This window comes from Lagopus leucura, unplaced genomic scaffold, assembly GCF_019238085.1.
Source record: "Lagopus leucura isolate 7727_CA_CO unplaced genomic scaffold, USGS_WTPT01 Super-Scaffold_100015, whole genome shotgun sequence".
Taxonomy (NCBI): domain Eukaryota; kingdom Metazoa; phylum Chordata; class Aves; order Galliformes; family Phasianidae; genus Lagopus; species Lagopus leucura.
Window position 1 is genome coordinate 10,151,335 of NW_024962269.1, and position 18,757 is coordinate 10,170,091.

General features: G+C 45.1%; 1 protein-coding gene across 2 annotated transcripts; it reads right to left on the reverse strand.

The window, feature by feature from the left end:
- Positions 1-766: 766 nt before the first annotated feature.
- On the reverse strand, positions 767-17,369 carry TICRR (TOPBP1 interacting checkpoint and replication regulator). 2 transcript variants are annotated; one of them, XM_042876199.1, is made up of 22 exons: positions 16,709-17,369; positions 15,762-16,047; positions 14,965-15,197; positions 14,514-14,757; positions 13,859-13,991; positions 13,467-13,603; positions 12,583-12,792; positions 12,137-12,285; positions 11,312-11,406; positions 10,911-11,004; positions 10,683-10,762; positions 10,157-10,399; positions 9,460-9,556; positions 9,224-9,296; positions 8,304-8,444; positions 7,722-7,812; positions 7,161-7,222; positions 6,356-6,508; positions 5,481-5,629; positions 3,004-5,275; positions 1,522-1,635; positions 767-1,193 (listed from the first exon to the last, which is right to left on the reverse strand). In XM_042876199.1, exons 1-22 carry the CDS (start codon positions 17,333-17,335, stop codon positions 1,075-1,077), a joined length of 5,802 nt encoding a protein of 1,933 aa, XP_042732133.1. In that variant the 5' UTR covers positions 17,336-17,369; the 3' UTR covers positions 767-1,074. The 2 variants fall into 2 exon arrangements, with proteins under 2 accessions (XP_042732133.1, XP_042732132.1); XM_042876198.1 differs by having other exon boundaries at positions 6,356-6,511.
- Between the last annotated feature and the right edge of the window lie 1,388 nt (positions 17,370-18,757).

Here is an 18,757-nt window from a genome sequence, read left to right on the forward strand (position 1 = left end):
TGGACAAATACCTTCTCGTGAAAAGGCTTTTCATTTACTAGTTCAGCATTCCTTCCACTCATAGGGAATGTGGAAGGCTTCCTATATTAAGTAGGCAAAGCACCTCCAGACAGCAACACAGGTGCCTGAAAAATGCAGGATAAAAGCAGCCCTGGTTCAGCACCATTTTCTGCTCCTGCAGGACAAGAAATAAAAGCCCAAGTACCTGTTGAGGAGGGCAAGAGGGAGGGAAGCAGGCGCATGATTTCAGCTGAAATCATGAGCACTACCACAACTACTCTTCTAGACATAACACACTAAGAGCCAGCATCTGAAGCACAGTCACCTTCCTGCACACTTAATCTTGGCTGCAGGGCTGGTTTTGGTGCTTGAAACAGGGACTTAGCATTATTGAGCACTCTAGGTTTGGCTAAGCTGCACATTTAAGATCAGAGCCTTTATTTTCTACAGAGATATTCAGTAGAGAAAGGGAAAACTCATCCTACTTTCTCAGAAATAATTAGTCTTAGAGCTCAATACTTCCCAAAGCTCATAAGAGAAGTGCACCTATCACTTCAGGACACTATTCCTCCACTTGAAGAAGGAAACAGCCAGCTTTCCTTCTCTGAACAAATAGGGTTTCCATGAAGCAAATACCTTTGCATGAAAAGCAAGTTCCATTTGACACCATCAGCCCCTGAAGGCCTTAAAACCAATCAAAAAGCTTCAGAATTGCCATGCCTGGATTCAGGATGAGACAAGCCAGATTTCTGATGAAGCGACACAATGAGAATCCACATCAGTTTATTTTATAAGTAAAGTAGAAGAGTGACAATTCCCCCTCCTTACCTAGCAGGATTGAACCCTTCACTGCAGAACTCAACTACTAACTATACACAGGAGAAGAGCCAGAAAGGGTGGAGAGATGCTGCGATTCAAGTTAAAACATTTAGAGTAGTCCTTATTTCCACTGCCATCCCATCTCACACCACTGCAGACAGCTCCAGGCCAGAACCAAATAAGAGTTCCTTGTAGAAATCCATACTGCACAGCTCACATAACACAGTACTTCCCATAGTGTTCTGGCTCCAGACTTCAGCTCAGCAACCTTTTCCGTGAGTAAGTCCTGCTGAGGGAACGCTTCCTGGAAGCCATGCTGTGGAATGGAGACAGCTCCTGATTGGTAAGAACTTCAAGGTCATCAGATTCCTCATCTACAGAATGCAAAGATGAAATTAAAGCCACAATTTATTACAACTCACTTCCCAGTGACTCCAAGAAAACCAACACAGACAGGATCAGCACGCTGCACTTCTTAAGCTACTCTTTGATCATTGCTTATGCCTCACCCTCCTCAACTTCCCAGCTCACGCAAAGCTTATTGGAAGCATGCAAGATAGACACGGTACAACACAGCAATGGCAAATACACCCACACGCTTTCTGCACAAAGAACAACCCGTAGCACAGCCTGCTTTAGTTCTCTCTTAGTTGTAGGCACGCAGAGCACAGCCCAGCCTTTCCTTCCAGCACCAGAGGTTACCTTGGACACCCTTTCTCCGAGATGGCGGCATCTGTCCCTTACACAGCAGCGGAGACTGCGTCAGTGCCAGGAGGCTGCTGGCACACAGAGAGCTCTTCACTGGAGGGGTGGCACCTGGAGAAGCACAGTGACAGACTGCAGCAAACTGACTGCTCAAGAGCTCTTTCAGTCAAGTCTCAAACACAGCCCTTACTCTGCCTTGAAGCTTCCATCAGCACAATACTCGGTATTCATCCCCAGCATAGTCCAGGCTAGCACAGTGCATTTCTGCCACCAAAAGATGTCTGCAATAGCTCTTGAAGGATTTAGCTTAGTAGGCAAGCACTCTACTTTTACTAAACGTATCGTTGCTCACAGCTCAAGTGTCCTGAATGAAAAATCACCATTACAGCCAGTCTGTAAATGCAAAAATAAGGTTTGCAGGTACAGATGGTCCTCTACAGAACCAACTCGAGGTTAAGCACGGCTGTTATTTCACACCTTGAATATGGTCTAATGTTGCCTTCAAGTTCACTCATTTTTTTTTTTTGGTGATACCTGTTGTAACACCTAAGGCACTGCCCTCTGTGAACAAAACTTTTCTTCTAAGAGATAAGACACTGAGATCTGGCACTTCAGGGCACACAATGACTATAAAACACCATCTGCCATAGTCCTCTGTAAAGCTGAAGGTTGTTCTTGACAATAAATACTGTTTTAGAAGTATTTGAAATTCACAGGGCCTTGCTCCAAGAGATAGCTTTATCAAGGTCAGGCACAAACGAAAAGCAGAGACCTTGCTTAAACTTCAACACCTGATACAATATCACTGCTACAGAGCAAAGGTTTCTGATACATGCTTTCAACAGCTACACTGCCACAGGCCCAGGGGAGAACTGGAGCACCAATAAATACCAACATCATGTAACATCAACCCCCAAGGCGCTGATCTACGCTGAAGAAGTCGAGGCTTTAGACTTGAGACAGCTGTATTCAGTGAGGGATAGAAACAGGGCAGAAACAGCCAAGAATATCCACATAAACTCAAATCTGCTGCCCAGTCTAACTTTCAAAACATACTGCAGTGTAGTGCTGCCAGTCCCTTAAGTCATGGTTTCCATTCCATCCTGAGCACTGCAGCTACCTTACAGCATCTTTTTTTCCCCCATTCAAGTTTCCAGTATTTCCTCCTACAGACAGCATTTGGTTGTAACAGAGATCCTCCCTTAAACAAAACCAAGCTCTTAATATTTCAATTCTTCCAGCCTCCCACTCTTCCCTGTTTGTAGCCTCTTAATTATTATTCCACTGATTAAATGCTCACAGGTGATGACAACAGAACTCCTCACACCTGATCAGCCTCTCCACATAATTAGCTTACATTCCATTTGCAACCCACTCTCCCCTTCCATCTTAGCCTCCCTCAGACAGTCAGACAAAACAGTTGTCTTTGTTTTCTCCCCACTCTGAATTTCAGTAGTGTCACTTGTTCCACTTAATTACCTGACAAAGGGAAGACATCATCATCCCCTCTGCAAATGCGCCGCACAGGAGTTAGAAGCAAACACGCTCTGGGCTTCTCAGGAAGTACCGAGTCTGTCCTTGCTTTGTTTCTGTTGCCCTCTTCTGGGGAAAAGGCACTGAGAACCATGTTGCACTTAGCAGTGCAAGCTCTTTTGGCCTCATGATTCTCCTTCTCCGGTGATAGATGGGTAAAGACTCGCTTACGAGATGTCAAGCCAGAAGCCCCCATGGCAGATCTCTCTTCATCTCTGGGTTCCGTGTCATTAGGAGACACTTGATCCTGCAGTCTGTAAATCCCCTCCAGTCCAAACTCTCCAAAGCCACACATTACTTTGCTACTGCAGTTCTCCAAGTCCTTCAGTTTTCCTTCTCTGCTTGTTGCCATTGCTTCATCTGCATTTTTCTCACTTTGACCACAGCTACTATTAGCAGTGCTGCTTGCTGCTCTCTTTCTCCGAGGCCAGTCCTTAATAGCATCAGGAGTTGTCTTCCCCTTCAGCTTTGGAGGAGTCAAGGGAACTTCTGCTTCCAAGGGGGACGGGGAAGTGGTGTTAGAAGCACAGCTTGTTGGGGTGTACGACTGACATATGTAGGTCTGCCCTCCACCCTTCCCAGGTGTACCGTGGAAAGAGCGAAAGCAGGAGGGTGAAACACAGGCAGCTGCTAGTTTTCCTGGGTGTTTGCTGCACCAGGTCATAGCAAGATCACCAAAAGGGCTTTCCCCTCCCTTGGGTTTGCTAACATTTGCTTCAGATCGAACATCTAATGCTGAGCAAGACCCAATTTTCTTAAAGCGAAGTTTGGGCAGGCCTGAAGCTTGCATTTCAAGCTCAACTTCATAAGTCGTTGAGCTCTCAGAAGGCTGCTGGCAGTGAAGTTTAGGAGTTGAGAACTTGGCTGGAAGCTCTGGATTTCCCATCCGCGCTGCAGCCTCCCGTTGCCTCCTGTCTGCAGTACAGCGCAAGGAATAGGCAGGAGCTGACTGAGGCAGGCGACGCGAGGCACTGCGGGCAGATCTGGAGTGTCTCTTAAGACTCGGTGCCTTTCTCCCTGTACATTCTTCTTTCTGCAGAGTTTCTGGTTCCAATTCATCGATGCTTGTTTGAGAACTGCTTAAGAAGGAGTCACAGGTGCTTACACCGGAGTTGCCCTCCTTACTCGATGGCTCACATTCCATCTCAGCATCCAGCATATGTTCTCCAGCAGACAGCTCTGGAGAAGAATGCTTTTCCAAGTTTTCCTTCGTCGGAGAAGAGTTTTGAGCCACTGCATCCATTTGTTTATTCTCCCCCACATGGGTATTTCCAGGAATTTGGGATTTACAGAACTGGAGGCTTCCTGAACAAGAACCATCACTGTTACTGTGATGACTGTCCTTACTTTTGGAAGGTGTTTCACACACCCGTGTTTGGCTCTTCCCTCCAGAATTTGGTTCACCTTTGGCCTGCTTGGAAGTGTTAAGGGGGGACTCCAGCAAAGAGCCACTGACACCTGGAGATTTCAGAAGAGATTTTTCAGGCATGTTAAATTCCCTGTCAGACTCCTTAGTCTCTGTGTGGGAAGGAGAGCTGATTGCTAAAACATCTGTAGCTTTTTCAGAGAGAGGAGAACTGAAGGGAGATTCCAGTTTCATGGTGAGCTGAGACATTTCTACATCACTCAGCGGGCTGGTTGAGAGTTTTGAACCTGAATCTTCAGCTTTCCTGGGAGTACTTTCCATGGCTTCAGACGTCAGTTCTGGCTGCATCTCAATTTCTCTTGGAAGGATTTCCCTCCGAGCACCAACTGGAGACACTGATTTGGAGACGGATCTCAAGGAACGTCTTGGAGTTCGTAGTTCTGCAAAAATGCTTTTCTGGGTGTCAGGTAAGGAAGCAGCAGCTGGAGTTGAGTCTTGCAGAGGTAATAAAGGATTCACAGTGCTCAGTATTTCATTGTGTTCTGGCACCTGTAAACCAGTATCTTTGTAGGAAGATAACAGTTTTCCAGCTGGAGGACAGTCGTTAGTTACTTGCAGTAAGCAAGCTTTTTTGCCTTCTGTTAACGCAGATGGTGACCTGATCCTTTGTACAGGATGAGAAAAGTACTTTCCCAAACACTTAGCTACAGTCTGCTTAGCAGCTGGACTTTTGCTGGGAATCTTCTCCACCTTTTGTGGTGTCCTGTGAAGAAAACGAGGTGATCTCCTCGGCGGTTTGCTGGCAGAACTCAGTAGTTTCTGTGCAGACTTACGAGGTGTTTTTCTAGGAGTCTACAGAGAGGAGAAAAATAAAAAAGAATTAAGCTTGTTCTGCTCCAGTACTGTTATTTATTCTTCCAAATCTTGAGAAGTGAATAAAAAGTAAACTGTTTTGTTAGACTTGCAGAAGCACTAAGTTTAAGACACGTAAGCCCCACTAAACATTAATAGAATAAACAGATTGAAGAAAGAGAGAGAAGCAAGTGTTTGTCTCTACCTGACAGCTAGTCAGCTCTTCTAAGTTCAAGGAATCTTTTCTTGTTCTCCTCCTTCCAGGTGAATGCTTCACTGCAGGACTACACGCATCAATGACTGCACCAAAAAAAAATCTCTTGGGAGTTGGACACCCAGAATGCAGCCTGGCACCTAGAAAAGTGGAATGGTACCATTCAAACAATTGTCTCAATCACTTCACAGTGTAAGGACAGGTAGCCTCTCACAGCCCTAGCAGGTTTTTTTTGCTTGATGTTTAAGATTCAGTAGAATTATTTTCCAATCTAATAATCATCCATAGGAGGGGTGCTCTAGAGGAAAAAAAAAAACACCTAGATAGCTCAGCTTCCTATTCTGTTTTATAGCTCATAGCATCAGAAAAATTTGGTTCATAACTAAGGATCCTAGTAGATATGATATAAAGAACTAAGTGTCACCATGTATAGCTGATAAATCCTACAGAGAAAGTCTGCAAAGATGCCATCAGTCATTGCTTTACGCTGCCAGAAGAGACCGAAGGTAGCTTTAGGATTTCTGTCCCACATTTTACAGGGATTTCACTGCATTTAAGGAATGCAGACTGACAATCAGTGATGTTCTGTTAGACAGGCCTGACTAGTTTCTTAAGTTGGCAGTATATTATTTGTTATAGAGAAAGCTGCCATTCCATCCTCCAAATTCAGATTCTCAATTCAAATACTAATTCTCAATACTAATATTACTCAATTCAAATATTACTAATCCTGCCTAAAGATGACATTATATAATAGCTCTTAGCTCCTCACAGTCTGTTGTAGAGCCAAATCAAATCAAACTTAGAGGTATCCAGGTCAGCTTTTCAAAGCAGCAATATAAGCCTACTCAAAATCCATTTGGTACCTGCTACATCCTGCTGAGTACAGCGCTCTTCCTCTTGTCCCCAGTGGACTTGCTGTGAATTCTGTGAGCTGGACTGTGCAGCAGAATAGAAAACACCAGAGTGGGTCCTATTCAAAGTCAGCTGTCTGATGCGAGGACTTCTTCTTAAACCTGCTTCTGAAATGTAATATGACAGACTGAGCCTTCTTTCTCCTTCAATGATGGGGACATCTTTAGGAACAGATCACAGTGGAAAAAGGCACGCTCTAAGCAGCAGCTTTTGTATGCTTAACATCTCACATACTGAGGCATTTGTGTGAAAAGATTCAGCTTTCAGGGGCTTTGGAATGCTAATGCATGCAAGCCTCCTTCCGAATCACAGCACTCTGTCCTCTAAGTCACGATTACTTCCCTTCCCCTCCAGCAATGACACCAAAAGGAATACTAGAAAAATCCATATTCGGTTCAAGTAGCATCCAGATTACAAAATTAGTTCTCCTGTCTCTTTTTACTAGAGACTTACTTTCCTATTTACCCAACTATACTCTTTCTCTTCTTCCTTCCTGCACATAAGAAACAGCAGCAGCCAACTTTTTTGCAGAACACTTGCTTGTTACAACAGAAATCAGAGCATTATTAGGGCCCAGCCTGGCCCTATCCTCTTGATACCCATCCTTTAGATAACTGGGGATGTTGTGCTCCACCAATAGTAATGCTGTATTGCCTGTCTGTGCATTATCTAAATTGTAGCTCATGGGATGAATGTGCTTTGAGTGCTTCAACACAGCAAGAACACCTTTCACAAACAAAAGAAATTAGTGCTTACCACTTATGGTTTTTTCTGGAGACTCTTCTACAACACCAGTCTCACAGCCTGGATCAGATGACCTTAAGAAACAACACAATGTTGGACTCAAACCATTCACATTTACAAAAACAAAATTTACCATGAAAACTGAGAAGCAGAACCATATTCTACAGCAACATATTGCTCTGTGAGGTACTCTCATCTCAGCAATTAGCATAATAGAAGGTAAAGTTCATACTATGGTCTTTCTAGCTGTATTAGAAGTAGCAGTTTTAAATGGAAGTAAACACAAGTTTTAGCCTGACCTGCACAAATTCCAGCACAGGCCTTCTCTTTGGAGGTCCTTAAAGCAGAAACTAAACCTAAACAGCACCTTGCTGCAGGAATTAAAGTACTTGGACACACAGTGAAGCAAGCAGATTTTCCCCACAGCCATACAACAGGACATGCCTCCACCAATTCTCTTTGCTACCTTAGGTGAAAACAACACTTTGACCACAGAAAGGAGAGCTGGTTCTCGTGCTCATAGCCATTAATTAAACATCCAGCACTTACTGAAGAAATTAAGAGCTTACTCACCGGCCTTTAATCTGCTTATGCAGCAGTCTCCTGGAGACCTGTTTATGTAGTGGTGTTTCTGCAACTCTCTTGGTCAGTAACTTGTGATGATCTTGAGAACAGAAGTAAATAAATGGAAGCAATGGATATAACAGCACATATTTATAAAGCAGTTAGAACAAGTAGTTTCACATGGGTTTCAGCTTAAGAATGCCTGCCAATACAGAATCATTGTGTATCAGCCCCCCAGCACTCACAAGCTATAATCACAGCTATACATACTGGACTCTGAAATATATCCCCTACTCCTTCAGTATTATTTATTAATGGTACTGACTTTGATGTGACAGACATAATAGGCCTACTGAGGTAACTTTCATTCCTCATCCTTCATTCACACATCATTTCTGTAACTATTTATAACATTTCATTTGAGAGGTGTATCAACTTCTAACTAAAGTAGGTTTCTGTTTCAAAACCATCCTATTCACTATACAGTAACAACTGTGATCCAAAACGTTTTCTCCTTTACTGAAAAGGATGCACAAATTAGTTATCAATGCAGCTCTTATAGCTGTTCTACACCTACAAGCCATATCCTACCTTTAGCCCCTTCATCAGTGCACTTGTATCTTAAGCCTTCCACAGCAGATACTGACTGACTTCTGGGCATTTTCTTTGCAGTTCTTTTGGATGGTGAACGCATCCCTTCATTGAAGAGGTTCCTCCTTACCTTCGTAACCTCTGTGCGAGGAGAGAAAGCAAGAAATTAAAAGGGGAAAAAAAAGACATATTTCAATCAGGGATCAGATACCAGTGTAGGAAAAAAACCTACAAAAATTAGGCACATTGGGAGGGGCTGCTTGTTTGGGTTTGTTTTGGCTTTTTTTTTTTTTGTCTTGAGGTGGAGTAGTTTATTAGAATATAAGAATTATAAGAATAGATCTTATATATTCTTATCTTATATAGAATATAAGAATATAATAGTTTATTGGAATATAGTTTATTATTATTGGAATAGTTATTACCAGAATGTGTCCTTCCCTAAATCTATCTTGGACTTCCTACAAGCTCATATTATTCATTCTTTACAGGAATATGCTATTAGCAGGCATCCCAGCAGAAAGTATGCTACCCAGATTAAGTACACGTGGGCTCAGGGAACACATACAGGATTTAATTCTCTTAAACATTCTGAGGAGAGATGTGTTTCCAGGTGTAAACGCTTTCTCCTGTCCTCAATGTTTTTTTCCAATAGATGGAAATAATTGCAAGAACCAAGGAAGACCTGAGGCATTTTCTTTTCATGATACAAGTTTGCTGTGTGTAAGCACACAAAACAACTACTTTTTTAACTCTCAATTTTATTTTCTTTTTTTCAAAATTCAGCAAAACTTCCTTCAGAATTCCAGCACGCTTCAGCATGATTGCACCACAGCTCACTGAAATTTACAGGGATGCAGGGATAATGTGCTGAAGGCGCACATCTTTTCTTTCCACAGAAAAGCTAGAAGTCAATATACCTTGCACTGCTTCTTTCTGCAGCAAAGGCATTGGTTGGGATTTCTCAGTAGCAAGGTAAGAACGTGAGCTCTCCTAGAAATAAAGAGAACAGTGATAATTAAATTAGACTCCTCAGTAGTTCTTATATGCCTACTGAGTTACAAAGCAAGATCTTTTTTTGCACTCGTGTCACTTCACAGCACTGCTACACCCCTGCATGAGCAACCCACCCACAGTGCTTCTGGGAGAGTTTTACCTTTCTGATGAGATTCTTGTCTATCTTGGGAATCTCAATCTGACGCAAGTTCTGCGATGCTTCTGTCATGCTCCTGTGTCTGGCTAATACATTATTCCTTTAGAAGTTACACAAAGATTCAGTTAAAATAAGATCAGAAATGGAGTTATCAATCTAACTGACGATTCAACACCGGCTCGACTCCAGAGATAGAAAGCCTTAACCTGAACTCAGACTGCAAATTCTCTGTGGCGGTACCTCGCCTACATTACAACTCATCTGCAATATAAACAGCTGTAGCTAACTTTAAGGTTGGTATTAAAACTCATCTCATAGTTTGCAGAAATGAACACAGGATCCCCACCACAGAGGTCCACAGCAAATCTCAGTCTTAACTTCAGTGATACAGGGTCACTTCGTGCATACTGGAACATCCTCTTCCTCTTACAGAAGACTTACAAACTCTATTAATGCATAGAGCAGACACACAGAACCCACCAAGTTCACACTAACGATAAGCACACAGTAACAATAAGCAATTAACGTGAAAAACAGGAGTCCTTTCTATGTTCCTCAGGCTCAGAGTTCTCAGCAAGCATGCGCTCACCCTAACTAGCTTTTCAGCAACAGAAATCAGAATGATTGAGCTATAGTTCAGATAGCTCCACCAACACAGGTCAGATCACAACCAGCTGGCTCCCTTATTTGGGATTATTACTTTCTCTTTTGGGCAGATCGAGTGCGCAGTTCCTCCAGCTGATCACTCTCACTGCGTAGGCAAACAGCAGTGGGAGTTAGGACTGATGATAAAGATGGTGGAAGGCCTGGAGATTTGCTATCCACAGTCATTGAATCATCACTGAAGAAGTCTGAAGGCAGGACTGCAGCCAGCTTTGGGGGTATTTGTGTACCCAGACTGTAGTAAAGATCTCCAAGGGTCTTTGGTATAGAATTCATATACCTAGAACATCAGAGAACCCACATCAAATACAATCACCAACAAAACAGTCAACACTAACAGCCCCAAGGCTTGAACCAAAGCTTTGTTTTTAAGCATCAGTTCAAAACATAAAGCATTATTAGTTTACTTGCTCATTAGCTACATTTAGCAGCAAACAATAGTCTAAACCCTCAACATCACAATAACACACCAAATCAAATCTGTACATTGCTGTTCTCTCAAAAAAGGTATGTGACAAAACCCACAGTACCCAGTAACATTCAAGGCACCCCAAAGAACTTACAATTCCAGTATTTCCTCTAAGAACTTTGTAAGGTACCCTGGGTCTTCAGTCAGACATAAAATGCGCAGCATATCTGTCATCTGGAAGAGAACATCAAGTGGAAAAAAGGATTAAGGTGTAACAGTTGTCAACACCACGTTTTTAGCAAGGAACATAGAATGTCACAATAGATTCAGGGGAAAATTACAAGTCCTGGGTCTATATTCCTGCTCTCTACAGTATACTTACCTCTTCTAACAGCTGCTCCATTTCATCAGCATTGTTTTGCAGTGAAGGGCACTGAAGACACAACTCAAGCCGCAAAAAAACCTGAAGTCGACACCTTAGAAAAGAAGCAGTCATTTACTGCCCAGTTTCCTGGTGGGAACAGGGTATTTACCCCAAAACAATTGCTCATAAAGCAGTAAGGTCTGGACAGCATAATTTGGTTGGCACTTCTTTTGGCAGCAGGAGAGATGCCACATTTTACCTTTAGGCTGCAATGCTTATCATATAACGTACATGTATTTGCATTTAATGTTTCTATTTCACCACCGTAAGTATTTTCACTTGCACAAAAAAGCTACCACTGAGAAGTGCAACCAACTCCAATGCATCTCAGGAGTTAAAGGAAGTAGGGTGTCTCATACTCTCTGACTTTGGTTTCCTTCTCTGAGCCATCCTGTTGTCTGAGCAACTTGCTTGTCTTCAGGAGATGGTTTCTGACTTTTTCCACACAGGCGACCTGCAGATACACACAATTAGAGCAAAAACGTCAAGTCTGCTCCTTGTATGCAGGACAGGTTCTTCCCACCCCTCTCTTCTCCCAGTCTTTTTAGAACAACTTAATTTTGTTCTCTTCCTTCAAGGAAGGAATTCTCTCTTGCTTCCAGTAGTAAAGTCACAATGCAAGGTGTAGAAAAACATACAGCCTAATGACAAGAGGCACAGGGTTGCTTGCAGCTTCAGGCTTTCAGTACCTATGGATCTGTCTCTGAAAGCACTTGCTTTGACTAGTGACAATCTTACCAATTCTAGCTAAAGCCAGCTACAATCCATAACACTACTCAAACTGAAATACTTTTGACTATTTCTCTCCCTTGGAGAACTAATCTGCCTAGATTAACCATGAAAAGCAAAAACAGACACCATATTTTAAGAGTTGTCTTATAAGAATTTTCTTTTTTGAAAACGCTGTCTTTAAATGAAATGAAAATCCAGATGGAGGTCAATGTACGGGGAAACAAAAATCTATTTCAATGTGTTACACAGAGGTGTAAACTACTAGCTGAAATGGATTACCCTGTGTTCTTTATTCATACTTTCTACTACTGATTCAGCACAGATAGAACAACTTGTTATGGTTTTCACCAAGTGTGCATATAAATAACTTACACTGAAGGAAAAGTAGTTTTAAAGACCTTGCTGCTTCATACTCAAACCAGTAACAGCTCTGCTCACGTGTTCTTACCTACCTCTTTCTCTTTGGTATCCTGTATTTTCAAGAACCTTTTAATGGCCATGATCATATTCTGTGCACACACAGATGAAAGCACTTCCTCAGCAACCACCTTTTGATAGCTCCTAATTAAGTGAGACTGCAGCTCCTCTTCAGTTTTCAAGTCTGAAAGGGAAATGGTCCACGTCAACCAAATATCAGCTTACCACACATTACTGGTAGAAAAAAAATAAACTAACTCCAGCTGAAGAACAGAATACAGGTCATGATGCAAATACACATGCAAGGCTCAGAACACTAACAGAAGTGGTCTTAGCTCCAGAACAAATAGAAACTTCAGACCCAAGCATTTCACCAAGCTTCTAGGCTACTGTAATGTCTCACTGCTCACAGCACCAGCCCTGTGCAGCTGCAAGGAGAAGCCTTACCCCACATCAGAATAAAGGGTAAGTCAGTACACACCTACTGATGTTTTAAGTGCCTTTTCCTTCCCTTCCAACTTCTCATCCAATCTTTTTGCTGGAAGCTTCTGTGGAACCTTTTCGCTCACTGCTGGCATACCATCAGGTTGAAACTTCTGTGCTTTTACATTCAACCTTGCTACGTTGAGCATCTGCAAGGATCTGGACATGGTCTTCATCTTCTGCCTGACTGGAGTCCGAGGAACCCCACCTGTAACACCACGAGAAGGGAATTTCAGACACACTGGGTGGGGTAGGAACTATTCTATCAAGATAGAACACAACATAGAATTCTGCACTGCAGTCAAGCAAGATAAGTAATCAATAGTTAAGAACACACTCTAGAAGGTTTTTATTTCTCCATAAAACAGATGTACAAGCAGCACAGGAGGCAGCAAGTTCTTAAAGCCAAAAGCAGATGAAGGCTTTTGCCCTGCTTATGAAGTAGAATTGGCAGCTGTATATATAGGAAAGAAATCTTGTGCTGACTTAAGTATACATCAGATGAGTTCATATGCACCTTTGGTTTGTACATTAAAAAGCAATGAAACTCTTATTTGAAATTTCTCCACTTTCAAATGAAGTAGAAGTGTTCCAATGTTCAGAAGTTGCAGCAGTCTGTTCCAAGAACCAGTGAAACTGCAGAGCTCTGCTCTCTGCTCTCTTCACAGATCTGCCAGTCACCGAGCACCCTGCATTTAGGAGTCATTTGGATTGTTCTAAACAGTAATACTGGTATGTAAGTTACGCTGCCTTTAAAATGGAGACAAAACCTAAAGCATGCCACTACTCGAGATCCTGAGCACAGAGCACTATGGTTTATGCACTAAGGCTTCTCTATCATCATTCCTGGACAAAATACACACAACCCCACACTGTACATACGTCTTTTTTTGTTATTTCCTGCTCCAGCAGATATTTCTCTTGATTTTCTTTGGTACAGCTCAGACAGACTTTCTGAAAGTTCCACTTCAGATTGGTCTGCATCATCCTTCACATTAGTACATGGAACCTGCAGGAGTCTGCAGACAAGGACAAGTCAATACAGGTATGAAAAGCAATGGAGAAGAAAGCACACTACTTGTCCTTACTCCACAGGACCTGTTTTTCCTACATCCAAGCAGTAGGGAAAACAATTCTATACCACAAGTAACACATGCCAGTATTCTTCCAAAGCCTAAAAGCCTTACCTAGGAAACACTGAGGAAAAACAAAAAGCAATCTTAAAAGGACTGCACCAAAGTGAAAAGAAGCATAGCATTGTTTCAGAAAAGTACCTGAATGAATCCATCAGATCTGAGCTGGCTCCACAAGCATTTGAAGAAGAATACCACGCTTCAAGCACTGAAGGGTGCCAGCCCTCCGTACTGCACAGCTCTCGTTTGACCCACTCTGGCATAGGACTTTCTTCTGAATAGAGAAATAAAAATATCAGAACAAAGCTCTAAATGAAATGGTAGAAAGCTTGGCCTTCACAAAGGCTCTAAGGCAGCAGTTCCCAAAGCTCTGCTCATGGAGGGGTAGTTTACTCGCCAGGCTTAGAGACTCATAAGATTCACAACAACACAAAACAGGTGAGCCAAATGCAGTTATCTTGAAAGCACTTGTAAAGATTTGACTGGCCAGGGATGATCCACGTGACAGTTTTTAGGAACCCTCATTATAAAAGCCTGCACCCATGCATGTGCAGCTGTGCTTTACCTATAAGCCAATAAAAACTAACACTGTCAATAAAACTGTAAAGTACATCAGAGCAGATTTCTGTATAGCAAAGCCTGAGCCACAAAAAAAAAAAAAAACAAGCCCCAAGAAATGAGGCTCCTCATTAAGGAACTCATAACTCATTAACGAACTCATAAGCACCAGAGTCTTCCACCCCAAATCAGATCTAGAGATGAACAGAAGACTTGCTTTGCATTTCCTAACACCTACCTGTAGTAGCCAGAGAGTCTTCCACTGCCATGTCGATTTCACTCAACACACTGTGTACAACATCCGGGAGGTGCAGAGCACCATCCTGGGAAGAGGTCTCCACTACAGCTCCCTCAAGGTTGCACCGCTGAACTTCAGCTGTCTTCTCAGCACAGAGCAGAGCGAGGACAGCAGCACTCTCAGAGAGTGGTGATAAAACAGCAGTGCAGGGGCACGAAGATTTAGCTTGAGACACTTCAGCAATCTACATTCAAAAAGAAAATGTATCTACATTTTCTAGAAATATACAGAGACTTAATTAGATGGATGTTCTAATTTAGCTCCAAATGACCAACTTGCTGCATAACAAATACCACTGCTATTGTCTTGATATGACATGTGAGACTGTCACCTTTCCTGACACAGTTCATTTAGAACTAGCTCCTAGCTGATGGCAAAGAGAAAGATTTACCATGTGCAGCTCTTTCATCACTAGATTCCGTAGCAGCTGATGGAACCAGTTCTGCTCTGTGCATTCAGTCTCAGAGCTTCTCAGTATCCAGCTCTCTGTGAGAAAGCTGACAGCCTGCATCCAGTTCCAGCTCATCGTGCTGCCTTTCAGGATGATGTTGAGTGGACAATGCAGTTGTCTTTGGCTCATGGCTAGAGGTTCCAGAATCACAGCACAGCTTTCCTTCTTTCCTTCTGTGTAAGGGTAAAAGAAAATGTAAGTCTAGAGCAGTACAAAATGTATTTCTCATCTATGTGAAGAGAACTTCAATGCAAGGAAGATGAATTGCAACATCACAGAGATCCACAGTGAGTTCCCTCCAGCTTCTCTCACGAAAGAGAAGAGTGCAGAAAGGGCCTACTAAAGAAAGAGCAGATGCACACAACATGTTGCTTTAAAGGTAATCTGTTTCTTTTGACAGGCCTTTCAATTAGTTTCTTTAGTTCAACCATATTGAAGACACTGAAATAAGCATGTAAAAGAGTGCTGGACCCACACTATAGAGGTGTGTGCAAAGAGCTCATCAGACTCCTAAGCTTCCCCAAAGTCTGGGTACATAGAGAGCAGACGAGGAATGCAGACCAATAACTCTGGTATGAAAGCAATTAGAGCACCTTGATAACTTTGTTAATCATAATAAAAAAACAGGTCTTTAAATACCTGAAGTTTCTGCCATACATACTCTTCACAACAGAAGCTCATCAAGAACTCTACATCACAGACCAATTATACTGTCTTAGAAAAAGAAGAAAGATTACCAGGCATGCTGAGAAATAACGTCCCTTCTTGTTGGGGGAACACTGCACGAAATACAGGGGGCTTTGAAAACAAACTGTTTAAGGCTGAGTCCAATGGCAGAAGTGTTGTCCATGGCACAGTCTGTGGCAGTGGGGAACCCGAGTCTCTGAGAAAGACATCAGCAAGGTCTGCCCTGTGGTGACTTGGACGTTGCACTAAGGTTTCAGATGGCAAAATGGTGCCTCCTATTTGCTGGAGCAGTTGGAGCATTATCCAGTATCCATCGTGATCTGGGGATTTAATCAGCTGAAATGAAGACACAGAAAAGCCTCGAGTTAACACTGCCCAAAGAGGCAGTGGATGTTCCACCCCTGGAAACATTCAAGATCAGGCCAGACTGGGCGCTGAGCACCTGAGCTGTTTATTACAGGAGAAGTGGACTAGATCTTTAAATGACCCTTCTGATTCTATGATTCTAATGATAACAGTGAGATTACATCCATACAAGCAACCAACAAGGACTGCACTGCATCATTTTAGAAGAACCAGCATAAGAAATCCATACAGAGTACCTCAATGCAGCATCTTCTAAGTATTTTCAGGGACTTGAACTTTCTCAGAAATCCAACGAAGGTAAAACTGCCACTGAATTAAGGTGTAAACGGTATTTTCAAGCGTGGCCTTTTTAATTTAGCATTACGGTACTCGAACTATTGGGCTACCACTCTGGATACCTGTAACTTCCACCCAACTCCAAGCACAAAACAGCCCATCAATAAACTGCTGACACAGCTCAACCTCCACAGGGATCATCGCTCCTCGTTTTCAGCCTCGCGCAGAACAGAATCACTCAGCAGTAAGCGAAGACCCTTCACACCTCCCCCACTCAACTGAGAACCAACGGGAGGACGGCACACAAACGCCTATCGGCACCGCAGCGAAGAGCCGCGCTCCCTTCGCTCCTCACCTGCGAACTCTCGGCGGTGTCCACCCAGTACAGCATGATCCTCTGCTCAGCCAGCAGCTCGCGGACGCTGCGGGGCAGCAGCTTCTCGGCCACCTCCAGTAGTGTGGGGGGCCCCGCGGGGGCCGCGCCGCCTCCGGACACGAACTGCCGCAGCTCCCGGCTGGAGCGGGGACACGGCGAGAAGAGGAACACGGCGTTCATGAAGCCGTCGCTCGGGGAAAGCTCCCCGCCAGCCCCGCCGCTACCGCGGGGCGCTTTGGCGGGGGACGCGATTTCGGGGCGGTCCCATTGGAAGTCGAGGAGCGTTTCCTTCAGGCCGCTGTGCGTGAGGGCGAGGCGGGTCGCCGGGCCGGGCAGCGCGGCGGAACCCCGAGCTACCAGCCGTTCCGCCAGCTCCTCCTCGAAGCGCGCCCAGGCCCGGGGTGCCGGAGGACGGAAGCCGCCGCCCCGCGAGGCCCCGCCGCGACCCCCGAGGGAGTCGAAGAAGCGGTAGGCCCAGCGCAGGCGGGGCAGGCCGAAGCGGCAGCACAGGTGGTTGAGGATGCGCAGGGCGCACAGCTGCAGCCGCTCCCGCTGCCCCGGGCTGGCGGTGTCCAACAAGAACACGGCGCTGGGTGAGCACGCCATAGCGGGCCGGCCCGCCCACAGCCGCTCACGGAGCGGCCACCCCTACGCGCCCACCGCCGCCATCATCCTCTCCAACCGCTCGCGCGCTCTCACCGCGCGCTCTGATTGGCCACCGCCTCGAGCCCACCCCCTCCGCTCCCGTTTCTCATTGGACCGCTGACGCAGCGTGGGGAGAGCGCGCTTGCGCGGTGAGGCGCCCGCGCCGCTCGCCACCAGCTGAGGGCGGAGCGGAAGAGCGGAGCGAGGGCGGCCATTGGAGAGGAGTTCTCCGCCCGTTGGCCAGCGGCCGTTCGCAGCGGGGTGGAGCGTGGCGTTCCATTGGCCACTGTCCGTGAGGCATTGAGGAGGGGGGTGGGGCCAGTGGTGCGAGCGAGCTGATTGGTCGCTGCTGCAAATTTAAAATTTAAAGGTGGGAGGGAGCGCGTGACCGTGACGTCACTGTTGTCACCTCCTCTCGGGCAGATTTGGCTGCTGAGGCCTCGGGGGGCGATGGGAGCTTCGCGGTGCTCGCCTGCAGCCCCGGCTCGAGCAGCCCGCCCAGAACCAGCGCCTGTTATAAAGCAACAGGAGCGGTCGGCTGAGGAGAAAAAAACAGAAACCTCGGGTTCACAGCCTGAGAGAGGGGAGTTCAAAGTCTGCCAAGGACAGGGAAATATAGACAACTGATCACAAATATGAGTGAAAAAACGGCAATTTAGGCACAAGTTTGCCGCACGTGAGATAATGTACCCCATAAGTGGCCTAGGAAGCATGCTGTAAGTGACCTCTAGGTTCTTTCGGGGCTGGTCACACACCAAACTGTGGGTATGGTGGTAACCAGACAGCAGCTGTCCGTGTCAAATCTGGTCTCTTCTACCCGTAACACACGAGCCCAGCAAAGTGGAACCGATTAGAAACTGCAAGGACCGATCTGTGAACAGCCACACATAAATAATGCGCTTCTGTTTGGGGGTGCTGCTTTGTGATCGATCCTAAGCACAGAATGCTGCAGAATTAAAACAGGCCTTCATGTGGGTTCCAAATTTGTGAGCAGTGTTAATGAGTTGGAACAGGGCTGGGGCTGTCCCACTGAGAGCAAGGAAGGATGCTGGCTAGGTGGGCAGCCCAGGGTACCTGGCCTGGCTCCAGCCCCAGCGCTCCCTTGCTGGCATCAGAGCCATTCCTTGGCTTGCCCAAGTCCTGTCCTGTGGGCCAGGAGCCGTGCTGGGGCTGCTCTCAGCCCCATACATCACTAGCATGTGCCAGCCCTGACAAAGAGCTTTTGAGCCGTCGCTGCCACTATTGGCAGCTGGCATACGTCCCAGCAGCCTCCAGGACACTCAGCACAGTGTGACCGAAACCGCCTTACCGTGGGCTGCCTGGGACCAGAAACACAGTCAGGGCATGGGGACAGCGTGGCAGTTCCCAGTGTGGCACCCTGCA